Source organism: Bombina bombina, chromosome 1 (assembly GCF_027579735.1).
Source record: "Bombina bombina isolate aBomBom1 chromosome 1, aBomBom1.pri, whole genome shotgun sequence".
In the NCBI taxonomy this organism is placed as follows: domain Eukaryota; kingdom Metazoa; phylum Chordata; class Amphibia; order Anura; family Bombinatoridae; genus Bombina; species Bombina bombina.
In genome coordinates, this window is record NC_069499.1 from 183,135,530 (window position 1) to 183,162,589 (window position 27,060).

A 27,060-nucleotide genomic window follows, 5' to 3' on the forward strand; every position below is an offset into this window, starting at 1 on the left:
TTTATGCTTACCTGATAAATTCCTTTCTTCTGTAGTGTGATCAGTCCACGGGTCATCATTACTTGTGGGATATTAACTGCTCCCCTACAGGAAGTGCAAGAGGATTCACCCAGCAGAGTTGCTATATAGCTCCTCCCCTCTACGTCACCTCCAGTCATTCGACCAAGGACCAACGAGAAAGGAGAAGCCAAGGGTGTAGTGGTGACTGGAGTATAATTTAAAAAATATTTACCTGCCTTAAAAAACAGGGCGGGCCGTGGACTGATCACACTACAGAAGAAAGGAATTTATCAGGTAAGCATAAATTATGTTTTCTTCTGTTAAGTGTGATCAGTCCACGGGTCATCATTACTTGTGGGATACCAATACCAAAGCAAAAGTACATGGATGACGGGAGGGATAGGCAGGCTCTTTATACAGAAGGAACCACTGCCTGAAGAACCTTTCTCCCAAAAATAGCCTCCGAGGAAGCAAAAGTGTCAAATTTGTAAAATTTGGAAAAAGTATGAAGCGAAGACCAAGTTGCAGCCTTGCAAATCTGTTCAACAGAGGCCTCATTCTTAAAGGCCCAAGTGGAAGCCACAGCTCTAGTGGAATGAGCTGTAATTCTTTCAGGAGGCTGCTGTCCAGCAGTCTCATAAGCTAAACGAATTATGCTACGAAGCCAAAAAGAGAGAGAGGTAGCAGAAGCTTTTTGACCTCTCCTCTGACCAGAGTAAACGACAAACAGGGAAGACGTTTGTCGAAAATCTTTAGTTGCCTGTAAATAAAATTTAAGGGCACGAACTACATCCAGATTGTGCAAAAGACGTTCCTTCCTCGAAGAAGGATTTGGGCACAAGGATGGAACAACAATCTCCTGATTGATATTCCTGTTAGTGACTACCTTAGGTAAGAACCCAGGCTTAGTACGCAGAACTACCTTATCCGAGTGAAAAATCAAATAAGGAGAATCACAATGTAAGGCTGATAATTCAGAGACTCTTCGAGCCGAGGAAATAGCCATTAAAAATAGAACTTTCCAAGATAACAACTTTATATCAATGGAATGAAGGGGTTCAAACGAAACACCCTGTAAAACGTTAAGAACAAGGTTTAAACTCCATGGTGGAGCCACAGCTTTAAACACAGGTTTAATCCTGGCCAAAGCCTGACAAAAAGCCTGAACGTCTGGAACTTCTGACAGACGCTTGTGTAACAGAATGGACAGAGCTGAGATCTGTCCCTTTAAGGAACTAGCGGATAACCCCTTTTCTAAACCTTCTTGTAGAAAAGACAATATCCTAGGAATCCTAACCTTACTCCAAGAGTAACCTTTGGATTCGCACCAATATAGGTATTTACGCCATATTTTATGGTAAATCTTTCTGGTGACAGGCTTCCTAGCCTGTATTAAGGTATCAATAACTGACTCAGAAAAACCACGCTTTGATAAGATCAAGCGTTCAATTTCCAAGCAGTCAGCTTCAGAGAAGTTAGATTTTGATGTTTGAAAGGACCCTGAATCAGAAGGTCCTGTTTCAGAGGTAACGACCAAGGTGGACAGAATGACATGTCCACCAGATCTGTATACCAAGTCCTGCGTGGCCATGCAGGCGCTATTAGAATCACTGATGCTTTCTCCTGTTTGATTCTGGCAATCAATCGAGGAAGCATCGGGAAAGGTGGAAACACATAAGCCATCCTGAAGGTCCATGGTGCTGTCAAGGCATCTATCAGGACCGCTCCCGGATCCCTGGATCTGGACCCGTAGCGCGGAAGCTTGGCGTTCTGTCGAGACGCCATGAGATCTATCTCTGGTTTGCCCCAACGTGGAAGTATTTGGGCAAAGACCTCTGGATGAAGTTCCCACTCCCCCGGATGAAAAGTCTGACGACTTAAGAAATCCGCCTCCCAGTTCTCCACTCCCGGGATGTGGATTGCAGACAGGTGGCAAGAGTGAGACTCTGCCCAGCGAATTATCTTCGATACTTCCATCATTGCTAGGGAGCTTCTTGTCCCTCCCTGATGGTTGATATAAGCTACAGTCGTGATGTTGTCCGACTGGAACCTGATGAACCCCCGAGTTGCTAACTGGGGCCAAGCCAGAAGAGCATTGAGGACTGCTCTCAATTCCAGAATGTTTATTGGAAGAAGACTCTCCTCCTGATTCCATAGTCCCTGAGCCTTCAGAGAATTCCAGACAGCGCCCCAACCTAGTAGGCTGGCGTCTGTTGTTACAATTGACCAGTCTGGCCTGCTGAATGGCATTCCCCTGGACAGATGTGGCCGATAAAGCCACCATAGAAGAGAATTTCTGGTCTCTTGAATGGAATGAAGGACACGGCATGCATTTTGAAGTTTTGTTAACCTGTCCTCTGTCAGGTAAATCTTCATTTCTACAGAATCTATCAGAGTCCCCAGGAAGGGAACTCTTGTGAGTGGAAAGAGAGAACTTTTCTCTTCGTTCACGTTCCATCCATGCGACCTTAGAAATGCCAGTACTATCTCTGTATGAGATTTGGCAGTTTGAAAGCTTGAAGCTTGTATCAGTATGTCGTCTAAGTACGGAGCTACTGAAATTCCTCGCGGTCTTAGTACCGCCAGAAGAGTGCCCAGAACCTTTGTGAAGATTCTTGGAGCCGTAGCCAGTCCGAATGGAAGAGCTACAAACTGGTAATGCCTGTCTAAAAAGGCAAACCTTAGATACCGGTAATGACTTCTGTGAATAGGTATGTGAAGGTAAGCATCCTTTAAACACTGTGGTCAAGTACTGACCCTCTTGGATCATGGGCAAAATTGTTCGAATAGTTTCCATCTTGAACGATGGAACTCTTAGGAATTTGTTTAGGATCTTTAAATCCAAGATTGGCCTGAAGGTTCCCTCTTTTTGGGAACTACAAACAGATTTGAGTAACACCTTGTCCTTGTTCCAACCGCGGAACTGGATGGATCACTCCCATTAATAAAAGATCTTGTACGCAGCGTAGAAACGCTTCCTTCTTTGTTAGGTTTGTTGACAACCTTGACAGATGAAATCTCCCTCTTGGGGGAGAGGATTTGAAGTCCAGAAGGTATCCCTGAGATATGATCTCTAACGCCCAGGGATCCTGAACATCTCTTGCCCAAGCCTGGGCGAAGAGGGAAAGTCTGCCCCCCACTAGATCCGGTCCCGGATCGGGGGCCCTCAATTCATGCTGTCTTAGGGGCAGCAGCAGGTTTTCTGGCCTGTTTGCCCCTGTTCCAGGACTGGTTAGGTTTCCAGCCTTGTCTGTAGCGAGCAACAGCTCCTTCCTGTTTTGGTGCAGAGGAAGTTGATGCTGCTCCTGCTTTGAAATTACGAAAGGAACGAAAATTGGACTGTCTAGCCTTGGCTTTGGCCTTGTCCTGAGGCAGGGCATGACCTTTACCTCCTGTAATGTCATCAATAATCTCTTTCAAGCCGGGCCCGAATAAGGTCTGCCCTTTGAAAGGAATATTAAGCAATTTAGATTTAGACGTAACATCAGCTGACCAGGATTTTAGCCACAGAGCTCTGCGTGCCTGAATGGCGAATCCTGAATTTTTAGCCGCAAGTTTAGTTAAATGTACTACGGCATCTGAAATAAATGAATTAGCTAACTTAAGGAATTTAAGTTTGTGTGTGATGTCATCTAGTGTGGATGATTGAAGTGTCTCTTCCAGAGACTCAAACCAAAATGCTGCTGCAGCCGTGACAGGCGCAATACATGCAAGAGGTTGCAATATAAACCCTTGTTGAACAAACATTTTCTTAAGGTAACCCTCTAATTTTTTATCCATTGGATCTGAAAAAGCACAGCTATCCTCCACTGGGATAGTGGTACGCTTAGCTAAAGTAGAAACTGCTCCCTCCACCTTAGGGACCATTTGCCATAAGTCCCCGTGTGGCGGCGTCTATTGGAAACATTTTTCTGAATATAGGAGGGGGTGAGAAAGGCACACCGGGTCTATCCCACTCCTTAGTAACAATGTCAGTAAGTCTCTTAGGTATAGGAAAAACGTCAGTACTCGTCGGTACCGCAAAATATTTATCCAACCTACACATTTTTTTCTGGGATTGCAACTGTGTTACAATCATTCAGAGCCGCTAATACCTCCCCTAGTAACACACGGAGGTTCTCAAGCTTAAATTTAAAATTTGAAATGTCTGAGTCCAGTTTATTTGGATCAGAACCGTCACCCACAGAATGAAGCTCTCCGTCTTCACGTTCTGCAAACTGTGACGCAGTATCAGACATGGCCCTTGCATTATCAGCGCACTCTGTTCTCATCCCAGAGTGATCACGTTTACCTCTTAGTTCTGGTAGTTTAGCCAAAACTTCAGTCATAACAGTAGCCATATCTTGTAATGTGATTTGTAATGGCCGCCCAGATGCACTCGGCGCTACAATATCACGCACCTCCTGAGCGGGAGATGCAGGTACTGACACGTGAGGCGAGTTAGTCGGCATAACTCTCCCCTCGTTGTTTGGTGAAATATGTTCAATTTGTACAGATTGACTATTTTTTAAAGTAGCATCAATACATTTAGTACATAAATTTCTATTGGGCTACTTTGGCATTAACACATATAGCACAGAGATATTCCTCTGAATCAGACATGTTTAACACACTAGCAAATAAACAGCAACTTGGAAATACTTTTCAAAGTAATTTACAAATAATATGAAAACGAACTGTGCCTTTAAGAAGCACAGAAAATATTATAACAGATAAAATAATTAAGTTATAGCATCAATCTTTGTCAGAATATACAGTTTTAGCAAAGGATTGTTCCCCTCAGCAAATGATAACTAACCCAGGCAGCAGAAAAAAAATACACAAATAAACGTTTTTTATATCACAGTCAATACAATCAGCACAGCTCTGCTGTGAATGATTACTTCCCTCAAAAAAGACTCTTGAGATCCCTGAACTCTGTAGAGATGAACCGGATCATGCAGGAAGAAAATGAACCTCTGACTGAGTTTTTCTGATGCATAGTGAAAGCACCAAAATGGCCCCTCCCCCACACACATAACAGTGAGAGGGATCAGTGAACTGCTCTAATTTAAATCAAAACTATTGCCAAGTGGAAAAAAAGTGCCCAAAACATTTTTTCACCCAGTACCTCAGAGAAAAAAACGTTTTTACATGCCAGCAAAAAAACGTTTTACCTCAATAATTAATTGTCATTTAAAACCTATTGCAAGTCCCTGCAAAATAGGTTAAGTCTATGTATACAGTTTAAAAGCCAGAGAAGTACCATTTCCCAGAAAACTGAAGTGTAAAATATACATACATGACAGCCTGATATCAGCTACATCTACTGCATTCAAGGCTGAGTTTACATTATAACGGTATGGCAGGATTTTCTCATCAATTCCATGTCAGAAAATAATAAACCTGCTACATACCTCTTTGCAGATTAATCTGCCTGCTGTCCCCTGATCTGAAGTTTACCTCTCCTCAGATGGCCGAGAAACAGCAATATGATCTTAACTACTCCGGCTAAAATCATAGAAAAACACTATTGCCAAGTGGAAAAAAAGTGCCCAAAACATTTTTTCACCCAGTACCTCAGAGAAAAAAACGTTTTACATGCCAGCAAAAAAACGTTTTACCTCAATAATTAATTGTCATTTAAAACCTATTGCAAAGTCCCTGCAAAATAGGTTAAGTCTATGTATACAGTTAAAGCCAGAGAAGTTACCATTTCCCAGAAAACTGAAGTGTTAAAATATACATACATGACAGCCTGATATCAGCTACATCTACTGCATTCAAGGCTGAGTTTACATTATAACGTGTATGGCAGGATTTTCTCATCAATTCCATGTCAGAAATTAATAAACTGCTACATACCTCTTTGCAGATTAATCTGCCTGCTGTCCCCTGATCTGAAGTTTACCTCTCCTCAGATGGCCGAGAACAGCAATATGATCTTAACTACTCCGGCTAAAATCATAGAAAAACTCAGGTAGATTCTTCTTCAAATTCTACCAGAGAAGGAATAACACACTCCGGTGCTATTATAAAATAACAAACTTTTGATTGAAGATATAAAAACTAAATATATCACCATAGTCCTCTCACACATCCTATCTAGTCGTTGGGTGCAAGAGAATGACTGGAGGTGACGTAGAGGGGAGGAGCTATATAGCAACTCTGCTGGGTGAATCCTCTTGCACTTCCTGTAGGGGAGCAGTTAATATCCCACAAGTAATGATGACCCGTGGACTGATCACACTTAACAGAAGAAAAGGATAAGATTTAAACTTTTAACTTAACCAGTTTGTTTTGCTAAAATATTCTTAGATCCTAAAACCTAAGTTACTAAATGTTGTTTCACCATCCCACATTAATTTTATATATGAAAAGAACGCTAAATAATCAAGGAATGAACCTCCAAGGAAATTCCCATACCTGGTGAAGTTTTAGTGACATACGTATTCCTGGAACAACTACTTTTCTCAACAATTCCATGTCAGCAAAAATCCATTCATCTCGCATAGAGGAGATGCGAAAATCTCCTTTAAATAAGGCATGTAGGCCATACAAGAAGGACTCCAAATTGCTGTAAAATGGTTGAAACAAATCTACATGAAAATACAGAACTCTATACTGAGATAATAACAAAGAACAAGCAGTATAATAATCATGAAATAACAAATTTGCAATTAAATGGATACAATAAATAACTTTTGAGAGATATATATACACACACACAAGTAGCAATTAACTTTGGTTCAAGTGTTTTTTTTAGTTAAGAATTCAGAGTTTAAAAAAATAATTGAAGACTTTTTTAAATCTATAGGTGCACATTTTAATAAAAAAAAAAATGGCAACGGGTGTGCTCCTCTTGTTTCTCATCATTAAGAAATTAAGTCAACATCCTGTGTTTAATAATCGGTAAAATCTTACTTTACATTTGAATATTCAACCAACACAAAGGTAGAACAAGTAGCCCTTAAAGAAAATGGCAGCTCTGACCAACTGGAAACAGTCATGCTGTATAACACACGAGTTGAAAATGTTCAAGTTAAAAACTAATATAAAATGTTTTATATTTATTTTAATTTTGTAGATTAACAAAAAACTAATTTTATGCTTACCTGATAAATTTATTTCTCTGTAGTGTATCCAGTCCACGGATCATCCATTACTTGTGGGATATTCTCCTTCCCAACAGGAAGTTGCAAGAGGATCACCCACAGCAGAGCTGCTATATAGCTCCTCCCCTCACTGCCATATCCAGTCATTCGACCGAAACAAGCCGAGAAAAGGAGAAACCATAGGGTGCAGTGGTGACTGTAGTTTAATTAAAATTTAGACCTGCCTGAAAAGGACAGGGGGCCGTGGACTGGATACACTACAAGAGAAAATAAATTTATCAGGTAAGCATAAATGTTTTCTCTTGTTAAGTGTATCCAGTCCACGGATCATCCTTACTTGTGAGATACAATACCAAAGCTAAAGTACACGGATGATGGGAGGGACAAGGCAGGAACTTAAACGGAAGGAACCACTGCCTGTAGAACCTCTCTCCCAAAAACAGCCTCCGAAGAAGCAAAAGTATCAAATTTGTAAAATTTGGAAAAAGTATGATGGGAAGACCAAGTTGCAGCCTTGCAAATCTGTTCAACAGGAGGCCTCATTTTTAAAGGCCCAGGTGGAAGCCACAGCTCTAGTAGAATGAGCTGTAATCCTTTCAGGAGGCTGCTGTCCAGCAGTCTCATAGGCTAAACGGATTATACTCCGAAGCCAAAAGAAAGAGAGGTTGCCGAGGCCTTCTGACCTCTCCTCTGTCCAGATTAAACAACAAACAGGTTAGATGTTTGGCAAAATCTTTAGTAGCCTGTAAGTAAAACTTCAAGGCACGGGACTACGTCTAGATTACTGCAAAAGACGTTCCTCTCTTTGAAGAAGGATTAGGCACTAATGATGGAACAACAATCTCTTGATTGATATTCTTGTTAGAAACCACCTTAGGTAAAAACCCAGGTTTTGTACGCAGAACAACTTTATCTGAATGAAAGATCAGATAAGGAGAATCACAATGTAAGGCAGATAACTCTGAGACTCTTCGAGCGAGGAAATAGCCTCAGAAAAAGAACTTTCCATGAAAGAAGTTTGATATCAATAGAATGAAGGGGTTCAAAGGAGCCCCTTGAAGTACTTTAAGAACCCAAGTTTAAGCTCCATGGAGGAGCAACAGGTTTAAACACAGGCTTAATTCTAAACTAAAGCCTGACAAAATGCTGCCCACTGAACGTCTGGAACTTCTGCCAGACGCTTGTGTAAAAGAATAGACAGAGCTGAAATCTGTCCCTTTAAAGAACTAGCTGATAATCCTTTGTCCAAACCTCTTGGAGAAAAGGCAATATTCTAGGAATCCTAACCTTACTCCATGAGTAATTCTTGGATTCACACCAATAAAGATATTTACTCCATATCTTGTGGTAGATTTTCCTGGTAACAGGCTTTCGTGCCTGTATTAAAGTATCAATGACTGACTCGGAGAAGCCACGCTTTGATAGAATCAAGCGTTCAATCTCCATGCAGTCAGTCTCAGAGAAATTAGATTTGGATGATTGAAAGGACCTTGTATCAGAAGGTCCTGTCTTAGAGGCAGAGTCCATGGTGGAAAGGATGACATGTCCACTAGGTCTGTATACCAAGGTCCTGCGTGGCCACGCAGGTGCTATCAGAATCACTGATGCTCTCTCCTGTTTGATTTTGGCAATCAGTCGAGGGAGCAGAGGAAACGGTGGAAACACATAAGCCAGGTTGAAGAACCAAGGCGCTGCTAGAGCATCTATCAGTGCCCGCTTCTGGGGTCCCTGGACCTGGATCCGTAACAAGGAAGCTTGGCGTTCTGGCGAGACGCCATGAGATCCAATTCTGGTTTGCCCCAACGGAGAACCCAATTGAGCAAATACCTCCAGATGGAGTTCCCATTCCCCCGGATGAAAAGTCTGACGACTTAGAAAATCCGCCTCCCCAGTTCTCTACACCTGGGATATGGATCGCTGACAGGTGGCAAGAGTGAGTCTCTGCCCAGCGAATTATCTTGGAGAGACTTCTGACATCGCTAGGGAACTCCTCTGGTTCCCCCTTCATGGTTGATGTAAGCCACCGTCGTGATGTTGTCCACTGAAATCTGATGAACCTCAGTGTTGCTAGCTGAGGCCAAGCCAGAAGAGCATTGAATACTTGCTCATAACTCCAGAATATTTATTGGAGGAGTTTCTCCTCCTAAGTCCATGACCCCTGAGCCTTCAGGGTGTTCCAGACTGCACCCCCACCTAGAAGGCTGCATCTGTTGTTACAATTGTCAATCTGGTCTGCGAAAAGTCATACCCTTGGACAGATGGGCCCGAGATAACCCAACCCAGAGAAGAGAATCCTCTGGTTTTCACTGATCCAGATTTAGTAGAGGGGAGAAATCTGTGTAATCCCCATTCCACTGACTGAGCATGCATAATTGCAGCGGTCTGAGATGCAGGCCCACGAATGGCACTATGTCCATCGCCGCTACCATTAAGCCGATTACTTCATGCACTGAGCCACCGTGGGGCGCGGAATGGAGTGAAGAACACGGCACAGCATTTAGAAGTTTTGATAACCTGGACTCCGTCAGGTAAATTTTCATTTCTACAGAATCTATTGAGAGTCCCTAGGAAGGAAAACCCTCGTGAGAGGAGATAGAGAACTCTTTTCTTCGTTCACTTTCCACCCATGCGACCTCAGGAATGCCAAGAAGTATCTCTGTATGAGATTTGGCACTTTGAAAGCTTGACGCCTGTATCAGGATATCGTCCAGTAAGGAGCCACCGCTATGCCTCGCCGGTCTTAGGACCGCCAGAAGTGAGCCCAGAACCTTTGTAAAAATTCTTGGGGCCTGTAGCCAACCTGAATGGAAGAGCTACAAATTCGGTAATGCCTGTCTAGAAAAGGCAAACCTCAGGAACTGATGATGAATTCTTGTGAATCGGAATGTGAAGGTAGGGCATCCTTTAGATCCACTGTGGTCATGTACTGACCCTCTTGGATCATGGGTAAAATGGTTTTGAATAGTTTCCATCTTGAATGACCGGAACTCTGAGGAATTTGTTTAGGATCTTTAAATCCAAAATTGGTCTGAAGGTTCCCTCTTTTTTGGGAACTACAAACAGATTTGAATAAAACCCCTGTCCTTGTTCCGTCCGCGGAACTGCTGATGGATCACTCCCATTACAAGGAGATCTTGTTACGCAGCTTAGGAATGCCTCTTTCTTTATCTGGTTTGCAGATAATCTTGAAAGGCAAAATCTCCCTTGTGGAGGAGAAGCTTTGAAGTCCAGAAGATATCCCTGAGATATGATCTCCAACGCCCAGGGATCCTGAACATCTCTTGCCCACGCCTGGGCGAAGAGAGAGAGTCTGCCCCCTACTAGATCCGTTGTCGGATAGGGGTAAGCTCCTTCATGCTGTCTTAGAGGCAGCAGCAGGCTTTCTGGCCTGCTTGCCCTTGTTCCAGGCCTGGTTAGGTTTCCAGGCCTGCTTGGATTGAGCAAAAGTTCCCTCTTGCTTTGAAGCAGAGGAAGTTGATGCTGCACCTGCCTTGAAAAATTCGAAAGGCACGAAATTAGACTGTTTGGCCTTTGATTTGGCTCTGTCCTGAGGGAAGGGTATGACCCTTACCTCCAGTAATGTCAGCAATAATTTCTTTCAAATCAGGCCCGAATAAGGTCTGCCCCTTGAAAGGAATGTTGAGTAATTAGACTTTGAAGTCACATCAGCTGACCAGGATTTGAGCCATAGCGCCCTACGCGCCTGGATGGCGAATCCGGAATTCTTAGCCGTTAGTTTAGTCAAATGAACAATGGCATCAGAAACAAATGAGTTAGCTAGCTTAAGAGTTCTAAGCTTGTCAACAATTTCAGTCAATGGAGCTGTATATGGATGGCCTCTTCCAGGGCCTCAAACCAGAATGCCGCCGCAGCAGTGACAACGCAATGCATGCAAGGGGCTGTAAAATAAAACCTTGTTGAATAAACATTTTCTTAAGGTAACCCTCCAATTTTTTATCCATTGGATCTGAAAAAGCACAACTGTCCTCAACCGGGATAGTGGTACGCTTTGCTAAAGTAGAAACTGCTCCCTCCACCTTAGGGACAGTCTGCCATAAGTCCCGTGTAGTGGCATCTATTGGAAACATTTTCTAAATATAGGAGGTGGGGGAAAAGGGCACACCGGGCCTATCCCACCTCCTTACTAATAATTTCTGTAAGCCTTTTAGGTATTGGAAAAACATCAGTACTCACCGACACTGCATAGTATTTATCCAGCCTACACAATTTCTCTGGCACTGCAATTGTGTCACAGTCATTCAGAGCAGCTAATAGCTCCCCAAGCAATACACGGAGGTTCTCAAGCTTAAATTTAAAATTAGGAATCTCTGAATCAGGTCTCCCCGATTCAGAGACGTCACCCACAGACTGAAGCTCTCCGTCCTCAGGTTCTGCATATTGTGACGCAGTATCAGACATGGCTCTTACAGCATCTACGCGCTCTTTATCTCGTCTAACCCCAGAGCTATCGCGCTTGCCTCTCAATTCAGGCAATCTGGATAATACCTCTGACAGGGTATTATTCATGATTGCAGCCATGTCCTACAAAGTAACCGCTATGGGCGTCCCTGATGTACTTGGCGCCATATTAGCGTGCGTCCCTTGAGCGGGAGGCGAAGGGTCCGACACGTGGGGAGAGTTAGTCGGCATAACTTCTCCCTCGACAGACCCCTCTGGTGACAATTCTTTTATAGATAAAGACTGATCTTTACTGTTTAAGGTGAAATCAATACATTTAGTACACATTCTCCTATGGGGCTCCACCATGGCTTTTAAACATAATGAACAAGTATCCTCTGTTTCAGACATGTTTGTACAGACTAGCAATGAGACTAGCAATCTTGGAAAACACTTTAAAGCATGTTAACAAGCAATATAAAAAACGTTACTGTGCATTTAAGAGAAACAAATTTTGACAAAATTTGAAATAACAGTGAAAAAAGGCAGTTACACCAACAACATTTTTACAGTATATGTAACAAGTCAGCAGAGCATTGCACCCACTTGCAAATGGATGATTAACCCCTTAATAACAAAAACAGAATAATAAATGACAAAAACGTTTTTTTTAAACACAGTCACAACAACTGCCACAGTCTACTGTGATTGTTACCCTCCTCAAACACGACTTTGAAGCCTTTTGAGCCCTTCAGAGATGTCCTGTATCATGCAGAGGGAAGCTGAATGTCTCTCAGTATTTTTAGCTGCACAGAAAAGGACTAAAATAGGCCCTTCCCACTCATATTGCAACAGTGGAAAGCTTCAGGAAACTGTTTCTAGGCAAAAATCAAGCCAGCCATGTGGAAAAAAACTAGGCCCCAATAAGTTTTGTCACCAAACATATATAAAAACGATTAACATGCCAGCAAATGTTTTATATTACACTTTTATAAGAGTATGTATCTCTGTTAATAAGCCTGATACCAGTCGCTATCACTGCATTTAAGGCTTAACTTACATTTATCCGGTATCAGCAGCATTTTTCTAGCAAATTCCATCCCTAGAAATATATTAACTGCACATACCTTATTGCAGGAAAACCTGCACGCCATTCCCCCTCTGAAGTTACCTCACTCCTCAGAATATGTGAGAACAGCAAAGGATCTTAGTTACTTCTGCTAAGATCATAGAAATCACAGGCAGATTCTTCTTCTAATGCTGCCTGAGATGAAACAGTACACTCCGGTACCATTTAAAAATAAACTTTTGATTGAAGTTAAAAAACTAACTATAATACACCACTCTCCTCTTACTACGTCCATCTTTGTTGAGAGTTGCAAGAGAATGACTGGGTATGGCAGTGAGGGGAGGAGCTATATAGCAGCTCTGCTGTGGGTGATCCTCTTGCAACTTCCTGTTGGGAAGGAGAATATCCCACAAGTAATGGATGATCCGTGGACTGGATACACTTAACAAGAGAAACAAAATTTATGCTTACCTGATAAGTTCTTTTCTTTCCTGCCATGGAGAGTCCATGAATCAATTTATTACTGTTGGGAATTCAGCTCCTGGTAACCAGGAGGCGGCAAAGACACCCCAAAGCTTATGTATCCCTCCCACTTCACATAATCCCCAGTCATTTAGCCGAGGGAAAAGGAAAGAGAAACACAAGGGGTATAGAGGTGCCTGAAGATGATCTAAAAATAAATGCTGCATCAAGAATCATAAAAAGGGCGGGTCGTGGATCCTCCATGCCAGGAAAGAAAAAAATTTATCAGGTAAGCATACATTTTGTTTTCTTTCCAATGGCATGGAGAGTCCACAAATCCATTCACTACTGTTGGGAAACCAATACCCAAGCCAGAGAAAACACAGAATGGACAGGGAGGGAGAACCAAGGTTTGTGGCCGAAACTGAAGGCACCACCGCTTGAAGCACCTCTCTCCCAAAAGAAACCTCAGCTGAGGCAAAAATATCAAGATTATTAAAATTTTAAAAGGCATGCAAAGAGGACAAAGAAAGAGTCTTAAAGATTTTTTCTCTGGTTTCGTCCTAAGTCCCAGGGATATGAAACACCACAGGGAGAGAAAGCCGAATCCCTTAAGGAGGCTGCTGTTCAGTTGTCTAATAAGCCTAATGAAAAAAAGGAGCAGATGTAGAGACATCTAGGTTCTAGTGCCTACCTAAATAACTAATCTGCTCAGAAGCCTGAAGGATTCCACAGTAGGAACCTTATCCAGGTTGAAAAGCAAACCATTCTTCTGAGAAAAAAAAAAGATTGGGGCAGCAGAAAGGAACTACGATCCCCTAATTAGCATTGCGGTCAGAAACCACCTAGAGTAAGGAAACCTAGAAAAAGATGGGGGTCGTCGCAATGTAAAGTTTGAAAAACTTTAACTCTACGATTAAAAGAAAACAGCCAATAGAAATAAAACATTCTCCCATAAAAGATTACTATCAACAGAATGGGAGTCTCAAATACGAGAACCAGAATAGGGGTCCAGGAAGGACCAACAGGCTGAAATACAGGTCTGATACTAACTAGCACCTGCCGGAGGAGAGAATCCATGAAGTCGATCTCCAGAACCCCCACTTGAGGTTAAGTTCAGAGAACACCTAAGGAAGAAAGGCCCCCACCCCTGGAGAAAAAAACTGTCTGTTCAAATAGTCTGCTTCACAGTCGTTCACTCTTGGGAAAAGAAGGCTTACAAGGGACAATTAAAAACGCCGCCACCTGAAGGATACTAGAGACATCCCTCATTGTCAATCCTAGATCTTTGAGGATTTATCAAAGCCACAAAAATTATGTTGACTGAGAAAAATAGACAGAGCTCAGATGAAGTCACACTACAAGAGAATTGTGGATAACTCCCAGCTCCAGAATGTTCCTTGGAAAGAATACCAGTGCTCTTAAGGAATACCAAATAGATTCCTGGCCTAAGAAGCTGGCATCAAAAGACACAAATTCCCACGATGGCCTTGAAATTCACGAGTCTAGGAACAGAGGAACCTGACAGAGCCAGAAGGGGAGATTCTCACATGTGGTTGTCTAGACTATTAACCAAAACAGATTCAAACAAACGCTGTTCCAGTGACGTACATAAATGGAGAACTCTCAAATGGAAAAGGTCAAAAGGAGTAATATGTCCATGCAGGTACACATGAGACCAATTACATCCAAGCACTGCACCACTGAGGGGCGTGCCGAGGACTGAAGGGGGAAACTGGCAGAAGGAAGAGGATAATCTCCTGTTACGGAGAAGCACAATTTGCATGAAGCTGAAGGCCACATAGACCTAAATAGGTCGAGCAAAACTGACAGGGTGTTTAAAATGACATCAAATGTCAGCATAAAAACACCTAAAGAACATGAAAAATAAATAAACTAAATGAACATATGATAGAGTCCTAAGAAAACAGAATTTATGCTTGCCTGATAAATTACTTTCTCCAACGGTGTGTCCGGTCCACGGCGTCATCCTTACTTGTGGGATATTCTCTTCCCCAACAGGAAATGGAAAAGAGCCCAGCAAAGCTGGTCATATGATCCCTCCTAGGCTCCGCCTACCCCAGTCATTCGACCGACGTACAGGAGGAAATATGCATAGGAGAAACCATATGATACCGTGGTGACTGTAGTTAGAGAAAATAACTCATCAGACCTGATTAAGAAAACCAGGGCGGGCCGTGGACCGGACACACCGTTGGAGAAAGTAATTTATCAGGTAAGCATAAATTCTGTTTTCTCCAACATAGGTGTGTCCGGTCCATGGCGTCATCCTTACTTGTGGGAACCAATACCAAAGCTTTAGGACACGGATGAAGGGAGGGAGCAAATCAGGTCACCTAAATGGAAGGCACCACGTCTTGCAAAACCTTTCTCCCAAAAATAGCCTCTGAAGAAGCAAAAGTATCAAATTTGTAAAATTTGGCAAAAGTGTGCAGTGAAGACCAAGTCGCTGCCTTACATATCTGGTCAACAGAAGCCTCGTTCTTGAAGGCCCATGTGGAAGCCACAGCCCTAGTGGAGTGAGCTGTGATTCTTTCAGGAGGCTGCCGTCCGGCAGTCTCATAAGCCAAACGGATAATGCTTTTAAGCCAAAAAGAAAGAGAGGTAGAAGTTGCTTTTTGACCTCTCCTTTTACCAGAATAAACAACAAAGAAGAAGTTTGTCTGAAATCTTTAGTGGCTTCTAAATAGAATTTTAGAGCACGGACTACGTCCAAATTGTGTAACAAACGTTCCTTCTTTGAAACTGGATTCGGGCACAAAGAAGGTACAACTATCTCCTGGTTAATATTCTTGTTGGAAACAACTTTCGGAAGAAAACCAGGCTTAGTACGCAAAACCACCTTATCTGCATGGAACACCAGATAGGGTGGAGAACACTGCAGAGCAGATAACTCAGAAACTCTTCTAGCAGAAGAAATTGCAACCAAAAACAAAACTTTCCAAGATAATAACTTAATATCTACGGAATGTAAGGGTTCAAACGGAACCCCTTGAAGAACTGAAAGAACTTGATTAAGACTCCAGGGAGGAGTCAAAGGTCTGTAAACAGGCTTGATTCTAACCAGAGCCTGAACAAACGCTTGAACGTCTGGCACAGCTGCCAGCCTTTTGTGAAGTAAAACAGATAACACAGAAATCTGTCCCTTCAGAGAACTTGCAGATAATCCCTTCTCCAAACCTTCTTGTAGAAAGGATAAAATCCTAGGAATTTTTATCTTGTTCCATGGGAATCCTTTAGAGTCACACCAACAGATATATTTTTTCCATATCTTATGGTAAATTTTTCTAGTTACAGGCTTTCTAGCCTGAATCAGAGTATCTATTACAGAATCTGAAAACCCACGCTTTGATAAAATCAAGCGTTCAATCTCCAAGCAGTCAGTTGGAGAGAAACCAGATTCGGATGTTCGAATGGACCTTGAACAAGAAGGTCCTGTCTCAAAGGTAGCTTCCATGGTGGAGCCGATGACATATTCACCAGGTCTGCATACCAAGTCCTGCGTGGCCACGCAGGAGCTATCAAGATCACCGAAGCCCTCTCCTGGTTGATCCTGGCTACCAGCCTGGGAATGAGAGGAAACGGTGGGAATACATAAGCTAGGTTGAAGGTCCAAGGTGCTACTAGTGCATCTACTAGAGTCGCCTTGGGATCCCTGGATCTGGACCCGTAACAAGGAACCTTGAAGTTCTGACGAGACGCCATCAGATCCATGTCTGGAATGCCCCATAATTGAGTTATTTGGGCAAAGATTTCCGGGTGGAGTTCCCACTCCCCCGGATGGAATGTCGGACGACTCAGAAAATCCGCTTCCCAATTTTCCACTCCTGGGATGTGGATTGCAGACAAGTGGCAGGAGTGATCCTCCGCCCATTGAATTATCTTGGTCACTTCCTCCATTGCCAGGGAACTCCTTGTTCCCCCCTGATGGTTGATATATGCGACTGTCGTCATGTTGTCTGATTGAAACCTTATGAATTTGGCCCTTGCTAGATGAGGCCAAGCTTTGAGAGCATTGAATATCGCTCTCTGTTCCAGAATGTTTATCGGGAGAAGAGATTCTTCCCGAGACCATAGACCCTGAGCTTTCAGGGGTTCCCAGACCGCGCCCCAGCCCACCAGACTGGCGTCGGTCGTGACAATGACCCACTCTGGTCTGCGGAAGCTCAATCCCTGTGACAGGTTGTCCAGGATTAGCCACCAACGGAGTGAATCTCTGGTCCTTTGATCTACTTGAATCGTCGGAGACAAGTCTGTATAATCCCCATTCCACTGTCTGAGCATGCACAGTTGTAATGGTCTTAGATGAATTCGTGCAAAAGGAACTATGTCCATTGCTGCAACCATCAATCCTATTACTTCCATGCACTGCGCTATGGAAGGACGAAGAACAGAATGAAGAACTTGACAAGAGCTTAGAAGCTTTGATTTTCTGACCTCTGTCCGAAAAATCCTCATTTCTAAGGAGTCTATTATTGTTCCCAAGAAGGGAACTCTTGTTGACGGGGAAAGAGAACTTTTTTCTATGTTCACTTTCCATCCGTGAGATCTGAGAAAGGCTAGGACGATGTCCGTATGAGCCTTTGCTTTTGACAGAGACGACGCTTGAATCAGGATGTCGTCCAAGTACGGTACTACTGCAATGCCCCTTGGTCTTAGAACCGCTAGAAGGGACCCTAGTACCTTTGTGAAAATTCTCGGAGCAGTGGCTAATCCGAATGGAAGTGCCACAAACTGGTAATGCTTGTCCAGAAAAACGAACCTTAGGAACTGAAGATGTTCCTTGTGGATAGGAATATGTAGGTACGCATCCTTTAAATCCACCGTGGTCATAAATTGACCTTCCTGGATGGTAGGAAGGATCGTTCGAATGGTTTCCATTTTGAACGATGGAACCCTGAGAAATTTGTTTAGGATCTTGAGATCTAGAATTGGTCTGAATGTTCCCTCTTTTTTGGGAACTATGAACAGGTTGGAGTAAAACCCCATCCCTTGTTCTCTTATTGGAACTGGATGAATTACTCCCATCTTTAACAGGTCTTCTACACAATGTAAGAATGCCTGTCTTTTTATTTGGTTTGAAGATAATTGAGACCTGTGGAACCTTCCCCTTGGGGGTAGTTCCTTGAATTCCAGGAGATAACCTTGAGAAACTATTTCTAGTGCCCAAGGATCCTGAACATCTCTTGCCCAGGCCTGAGCAAAGAGAGAAAGTCTGCCCCCCACCAGATCCGGTCCCGGATCGGGGGCCATCCCTTCATGCTGTTTTGGTAGCAGTGGCAGGCTTCTTGGCCTGCTTACCCTTGTTCCAGCCTTGCATCGGTCTCCAGGCTGGTTTGGGTTGAGAAGTATTACCATCTTACTTAGAGGATGTAGAAGTAGAGGCTGGTCCGTTTCTGCGAAAGGGAAGAAAATTAGGCTTATTTCTAGCCTTAAAAGACCTATCCTGAGGAAGGGCGTGGCCCTTTCCTCCGGTGATGTCTGAAATAATCTCTTTCAAATCAGGACCAAACAGTGTTTTGCCCTTGAAAGGGATGTTAAGCAATTTCGTCTTGGAAGACACATCCGCTGACCAAGACTTTAGCCAGAGTGCTCTGCGTGCCACGATAGCAAACCCTGAATTTTTTGCCGCTAATCTCGCTAATTGCAAAGTGGCATCTAGAATAAAAGAGTTAGCCAATTTAAGTGCATGAACTCTGTCCATAACCTCCTCATACGAAGATTCTTTATTGAGCGACTTTTCTAGTTCTTCGAACCAGAAACACGCTGCCGTAGTGACAGGAACAATGCATGAAATTGGTTGTAGAAGGTAACCTTGCTGAACAAACATCTTTTTAAGCAAACCCTCTAATTTTTTATCCATAGGATCTTTAAAAGCACAACTATCTTCTATGGGAATAGTAGTGCGTTTGTTTAGAGTAGAGACCGCCCCCTCAACCTTAGGGACTGTCTGCCATAAGTCCTTTCTGGGGTCGACTATAGGAAATAATTTCTTAAATATAGGGGGAGGAACAAAAGGTATGCCGGGCCTTTCCCATTCCTTGTTTACTATGTCCGCCACCCGCTTGGGTATAGGAAAAACCTCGGGGGGCACCGGAACCTCTAGGAACTTGTCCATCTTACATAATTTCTCTGGAATGACCAAATTGTCACAATCATCCAGAGTAGATAATACCTCCTTAAGCAGTGCGCGGAGATGTTCTAATTTAAATTTAAATGTTACAACATCAGGTTCAGCTTGTTGAGAAATTTTTCCTGAATCCGAAATTTCTCCCTCAGACAAAACCTCCCTCCTGGCCCCTTCAGATTGGTGTGAGGGTATGTCAGAAACGTTATCATCAGCGTCCTCTTGCTCTTCAGTGTTTAAAACAGAGCAATCGCGCTTTCTTTGATAAGTAGGCATTTTAGATAAAATATTTGCAATAGAATTATCCATAACAGCCGTTAATTGTTGCATAGTAATAAGTATTGGCGCACTAGATGTACTAGGGGCCTCTTGAGTGGGCAAAACTGGTGTAGACACAGAAGGGGGTGATGCAGTACCATGCTTACTCCCCTCATCTGAAGAATCATCTTGGGCACTATTATTATCTGTGGCATCATTGTCCCTACTTTGTTTGGACACCATGTCACAATTATCACATATATTTAAATGGGGAGACACATTGGCTTTCATACATATAGAACATCGTTTATCTGATGGTTCAGACATGTTAAACAGGCTTAAACTTGTCAACAAAGCACAAAAAACGTTTTAAAATAAAACCGTTACTGTCACTTTAAATTTTAAACAGAACACACTTTATTACTGAATATGCGAAAAAGCATGAAGCAATTGTTCAAAATTCACCAAAATTTCACCACAGTGTCTTAAAGCCTTAAAAGTATTGCACACCAAATTTGAAGGCTTTAACCCTTAAAATAACGGAACCGGAGCCGTTTTTACATTTAACCCCTATACAGTCCCAGGAATCTGCTTTGCTGAGACCCAACCAAGCCCAGAGGGGAATACGATACCAAATGACGCCTTCTATAAGCTTTTTCAGTGGATCTTAGCTCCTCACACATGCATCTGCATGCCTTGCCTTCCAAAAACAACTGCGCATTAGTGGCGCGAAAATGAGGCTCTGCCTATGACTAGAGAAGGCCCCCATCTGAAAAAGGTGTTCATACAGTGCCTGCCGTTTTTTAACAACAATCCGCAAGATTATAATAACTATAAAGAGCTATAATCTGACAAATATGCTTAGCAAAGTAATCGTTTTAGCCCAGAAAAATGTCTACCAGTTTTTTAAGCCCTTATAAAGCCTTTATTCTTTTACTTAAACTAAGAAAATGGCTTACCGGTCCCCATAGGGAAAATGACAGCTTTCCAGCATTACAAAGTCTTGTTAGAAATGTGGCCAGTCAAACCTCAGGCAGAAAAGTCTGCCAACTGCTTCCCCCAACTGAAGTTACTTCATCTCAACAGTCCTGTGTGGAAACAGCAATCGATTTTAGTAACGTTTGCTAAAATCATCTTCCTCTTACAAACAGAAATCTTCTTCTCTTTTCTGTTTCAGAGTAAATAGTACATACCAGCACTATTTTAAAATAACAAACACTTGATTGAAGAATAAAACTACATTTAAACACCAAAAAACTCTTAGCCATCTCCGTGGAGATGTTGCCTGTGCAACGGCAAAGAGAATGACTGGGGTAGGCGGAGCCTAGGAGGGATCATATGACCAGCTTTGCTGGGCTCTTTGCCATTTCCTGTTGGGGAAGAGAATATCCCACAAGTAAGGATGACGCCGTGGACCGGACACACCTATGTTGGAGAAATACTAAGAAAAATATGATTGTACAAAAGGACAACATATGTTGAAGCAGTCATTAGAAGAAAAAACCTCCTTACTATAAGAAAAATTATAGAAAGTATCCATATACCTCAAATATATGAGGATGAGAATAAAAATATTAATGTCTCAAAAACATTAAGAAATATATGCTTTGACATAGGACCAAAACATGATGAAACAGTCCTGGGCATATATTTACTCACTATGAGAATATATAGAGAAACTCAAATACGTAAAATAAATTTATTAGTGTCTGAAGATCACTAAGAAAATAATGTATTTAACAGGGACCATACATGATGCCACAAAAATAAGGAGAAAATATCCTCAACATGAGGAAGATTAAAATATTGAGTCTATGTACATGATACAATGGAAATAGGCACTTTAGAGTCACTAAGAAAGAGAAGTATCTTACATAAGACATTGCTTAATGATACATACATTAGCCAAAGTCTCCTCCTTATGAGAAGGAGAATATTATTGGCCTATATACCTAAAATAGGGGAACATGAGGCATTTTAGTCACTATGTTACGTAGCACAGGACAAGATGTCACCAACATTAGAAAGATCATTTCAATATGAGAGAGATTGAAATATTGAGTTCCTCTACATAAGAAGGGCAGCAAAAAAAAAAAACATATTTGTGTCCTAAGATCACCAGGAAATATGTATATTTTACCTAGGACAATATAGGATGTCACCCTCAAAAGGAGACAATATAATATTGAGTCCCTATACAAAAACACAGGAAACATGAAAACATATTAGTGTCCTCACACAGATATTGGAAGAGATCACCTCAGTATGAAAGAGATCCTAATATTGTGATCATATACATAAAACAGGGAACATGAAATAAAACATTGCAGTTCCATGATAACTAAGAAATATATGTATGTGACATAGGAAAAGACACAATGGCATGGACATTAGTAAAACTTACCTCAATATGAGGGAGATTACATCATAGAGCCCATATGCATACATATTGGTTAACAAATATAAACATATGAGTCTCCTAATATCACTAATAGATAGATATATGCTATGTAAGGAAATACATAATGTCACAGATATTAGCAGAATTCACTTCAATATGAGATTATATTGTAGAGCCCATATACATAAAATAGGGTAACAATTAATATATTAGTGTCCTAAGATCACTAAATAACATGTATGTCACCTAGGACAATACCTGATGTCATAGACATAAGGAGAAATCACCTCAATATGAGAGATAACAACATTATATCCATATACATAAAATAGGAAAGCATGAATTTAAACCTTTAGTGTCATAAGATAACTAAAAAATGTATATATAATATATAAAATATAATATGTAATGTATGACCATGCATGGTGTCACAGACCTAAACAGTAATCAACTCAGTGTAATTTGCATACGAAGAGAGAAGCGCTCTACCAGGAACGAACAGCAGCTCAGTGGCTTGTTCTATGGCGATTTACCACCCGGAAGCAGCCTCTTTTAGACCAGTGTGCTTTTCACAGAAGAAAACTTTCCTGAAGTATATCAGTCTGATCCTGCCAAGTAAGGTCAGTCCAGCCCCGAAATACCAGGCAATTCTCCTCTGAACAAGGAACATGACAACCCCAGACGATTGTTTCGGCCTCCTATGGGCCTCGTCAGCGAGGTGCAGCCACATTCCTCTAAGCAAACTGGGCAAGGAGTCCACGTCTGGTTTCCCCCATCACCCATAGGGAGACTTCCCCAGGGTCATAATAATTTGCATACGAAGAGAGAAGCGCTCTACCAGGAACGAACAGCAGCTCAGTGGTTTGTTCTATGGCGATTTACCACCCGGAAGCAGCCTCTTTTAGACCAGTGTGCTTTTCACAGAAGAAAACTTTCATGAAGTATATCAGTCTGATCCCGCCAAGTAAGGTCAGTCCAGCCCCGAATACCAGGCAATTCTCCTCTGAACAAGGAACATGACAACCCCAGACGATCGTTTCGGCCTCCTATGGGCCTCGTCAGTGAGGTGCAGCCACATTCCTCTAAGCACACTGGGCAAGGAGTCCACGTCTGGTTTCCCCCATCACCCATAGGGAGACTTCTCCAGGGTCATAATAATTTGCATACGAAGAGAGAAGCGCATGTAAGAGAGCCCATATACATGCAGCATAAAATGATGGATAAATACATGGAACTGCCACTAGATGGCAGCAAATACCTTAGAATCCCAGATAAAAAAAGGAAATAGAGCCAAGTTCCTTGCCTTTTAAATATAGAACATAAACCGGCCCTAGAAATAAAACAGTTAACACTGTACCAATAGCCAATAGGGAACCATTTAGGAGACAGTGTAAAAGAACCATGAAGATTCTCAAAGTGAATAGAAACTTAAACCCCTTCTGTGTCAACCTGAAAAAAGGATGACTAAAACACGCAACCCTAGAGAGCGCCACTATAAAAATGGCACTGAAGAGTGCAAATAAGAACACAGATAACCATCCTATAAAAGATTATTACCATATAGTAATAAGGCCAGACTGGAGTATATGCACATATTAACTTACCCCCTGGTAAGGACCAACAGCCGCCTAACGTAAGACACAAGCGGTTATTTAAATTTGCTCAAACGTTAAGATGGTCAGTGCAGCAGTAACATGCCCTCTGCTTGTGTTGTGCTATAGGTGTAAAATCTCAGCAGTTAACACACGCCATGCATGTATTTCCCTGATATTTACCTCAAACTGGAAGGTACGTTCACATGAGGTGCAGAGGAAGGACGCACCAAAACAAAATAACCTGGCGACAGTCAGTCATTGAGAGACAATCCTGAGGCAGGAAAGTTCTCCCCCGAGAGGATCGCAAACGTCCTGACATAAGCCTCTATCTGACCAGAACATATAGGGCAGAGAAAAAAAGGCACCATCTGTCACAAAAAATAAAGGAATCTGACGGCAGACTTAGCGATCCTGTCCTACACATGACAGAAGAGCTGTTCTATTACCAGCGCGTGAGAGCCTGTCTAAAACCATTTAGTTGTGAGGGACTTGAATTAAAAATTTACAGTGAGGCTCCATCTAATCCCACAGAAGTAAAGTACCACACGGAACGTAATTTCCTTTACACAAAGGCACTAGCCAAAGTAAAGGCATCTGTCCTGTATACTCTCAGAAAATTGAGGCATGAATGGCGGCTACAAAGTGCGCAAAATTGTGCTGCTGAAAAAGCCACAGTCCGGGCTATAGAAGAAATAAAAACTTGACCCCCACTCACATAAATGTCAGGACTGAGCTGGTGTATAAATAAATAGAACTGGGACATGGAGGCGGCAAGGTTCCTGTCTATGGCTAAAAGCCAGGAAACTGCTCAGGAAACAAGATATCCAAAACATTAGGATATAACGCAAAAAAACTTATACCCAGCCTAAGAAGGATGAGGGATAGCAGGTTCCACCGGGTCTCTGAATAAACTTGAAGTCCTTGCTTCAGTAGATAAAATAAAATTACTTACCCTCCAGGGTCTTCTGCTGTGGAGCAGTCACAGCACGTCCAGGTCTGTCAGCATCAGACAACTTCTGACAGGGCCCTGAGTAGTCAGGAAAGCAGAGTTACTAACCCTGGTTGCGGGGTTGAGGGTTAGCATCAATAGCTGTTGGAGGTCGCAGAGTAGTCTATGTTATCTCTCCAGCAAACAGCTACCAATACTCTTACTCAAGAGGATTACATGGACACAGCATTACTCCAGTCCTGCTTGAAGGGAAACTATCCATATTGGACTTCATTTAATATTTCTTCAGAGCACAATCTTCACACTCCTCCTTGTTTCAGGAAGTCAAAGAATGACTGGGTATTATAGGAAGTGGGAGGGATACTTAAGCTTTGCTGGGGTGTCTTTGCCTCCTCCTGGTGGCCAGGAGCTGAATTCCCAACAGTAATAAATGGATTTGTGAACTCTCCATGCCATTGGAAAGAAAAAGCTCTCTTTCTAATGCAGATTTAAATTGGTTTTCGCTAATGTCGTTTTAATTTAAATAAAAATACACACACACTGCAAAAAATAAATACCTGGACATATGATGAGAAGCTGTTCCAAGGGCTCTTCTTCCAAGAATACAGAGTCCATAACAAAGTGTCACCAATGCAGAATCTTTTTCGGCATCCAATGGCTTGATAATAAACAAAACAGTTTTGCAATTATAAAAAATAAAATCATGCGTTATTTAATTGTTGCACATTTAATCAGGAAATGTTAACTGTGTTGTACATCTTCCTACACTTTAATTAAATAACTTTACAAGTATATTACACACACAAACATACCTTTTCTCGTCGTGAGGAGCAATACTTTATCCAGTTAAGGTAACTTGCACAAAAGCTTTCCCGTGAAATTCCAGCTAACCGTAGGTCATAGTCTTCATCAATATTTGGGTTAAAGGTAGGGTCTACATCTACATAGCAGTGATCAGCACAAGGTCTGAGACCTTCCTGCATTGTCTCATTGGCCAACCATTCCTCCAGCTTCACAGATGTAGTCACATAATAGATAATGCCCTACCAAAAAGCCAGAGAACAACATTGCTTTATACAAAACAGTAAAGAATTTACATACTTTTTACTGAAATGTTAAATTTTCCCTAGATTCCTAAAGAACAGTTACACAAATATTCATCAAGCAGAACAGAAAAAATCCTGAAGCTCATTCATTTTTGGACAGTAAGAAAGAGAACTATATCTCTCTCTACCATCTTCAAATGCACAAGAGAGGAAAACTAAATTACATTACATGTGGGATTAAATTGCAGTCCACTAGGAGGCAGGCAAACAACACCCAACATACCAAGAGCTTTTAATTCCTCCTACTTACCATTTAACTTCAATCTAATGTAAAGCCAATAACAACAACAACAGAAGCAGGAAAGGACAAAGAAGGGTAAATGAAGGGCTAACTAGAATTACTGCCAACCGAATATAAAAATATGAAATGGGAGTCTCACGGACTCGCACAACCATGAAATAAATACTGTACATCAGATAAGCATAACTTTTGTTGTCTTTCATGAGGTGGTGAGAGTCCACAAGCCATCACATGTGGGAACTAATATCCAAGCTGTAAAGTCCATGAGATCACCCTGAAAAACAGGTGGGACATGAAGTTTAAGGGATAGTCTAGTCAAAAATATACTTTCATGATTCAGATAGGGCATGTAATATTAAACAACTTTCCAAAGTACTTTTTTAAAATCAAATTAGCTTTGTTCTCTTGGTATTGTTTTTTGAAAGCTAAACCTAGGTAGGCTCAAACTTATTTTATTTTTAAACCATTGAAACCCGCCTCTTATATCAGGGCATTTTGACAGTTTTTCACAGTTAGACAGTGCTAGCTCATGTGTATCAAATATATAACAGTGTGCACATTTATGTGGAGTTATTTATGAGTAAGCACTGATTGGCTAAAATGCATGTGTCAAAAGCACTGAGATAGGGGGCCGTCTGCAGAGCCTTAGATACAAGGTAATTACAGGGGTAAATTGTATATTAATATAACTGCTGGTTATGCAAAACTGGGGAATGGGTAATAAAGGGATTATTTATCTTTTTAAAAAAATAAAGATTCTGGTGTAGACTGCCCCTTTTACGGATGGAACACTAAGTGCCAGACACTGCTGCCTGAATGACTTTACCGCCAGAAGAGGCAAAAACATCAAATGAGAACAATTAGAAAAAAAGAAGCTTAGAGAAGACCAAAAAGTTGCTCTATAAATTTGTTCAATGGATGCAACATTCAAGAAAGCCCGGGATGCGGAAACCCATTTATTAAAATTAGCCCCCCCACAACTAAATAAGCTGTCTTAAAGGGACAGTAAAGTCAAAACTAAACTTTCATGATTCAGATAGGGCATGTAATTTTAAACAACTTTCCAAATTACTTTTATCATCAAATTTGCTTTGTTCCCTTGGTGGTATTTTTGAAAAGCTAAACCTAGCTAGGCTCAAACTGATTTTTAAACCGTTGAAAACCGCCTCCTAGCTCAGATCATTTTGAAAGTTTTTCACAGTTAAACAGTGTTAGTTCATGTGTGTCATATAGATAACATTGTGCTCACTCCTGTGAAGTTATTTAGGAGTCTTCACTGATTGACTACACTGCATGTCTGTCAAAAGCACTTAGATAAGGAGGCTGTCTGCAAAGGCTT

At 41.8% G+C, this 27,060-nt stretch overlaps 1 protein-coding gene across 1 annotated transcript in view; it reads right to left on the reverse strand.

Moving 5' to 3' along the window:
- PCNX1 (pecanex 1) overlaps positions 1-27,060 on the reverse strand; it is a gene marked incomplete in the record, with an annotated part of 752,914 nt that overhangs the window by 54,184 nt on the left and 671,670 nt on the right. Inside the window, 3 exon segments of the mRNA XM_053711389.1 lie at positions 6,406-6,556; positions 24,932-25,032; positions 25,187-25,417. Of these exon segments, the coding sequence (XP_053567364.1) occupies positions 6,406-6,556; positions 24,932-25,032; positions 25,187-25,417 (483 nt within the window).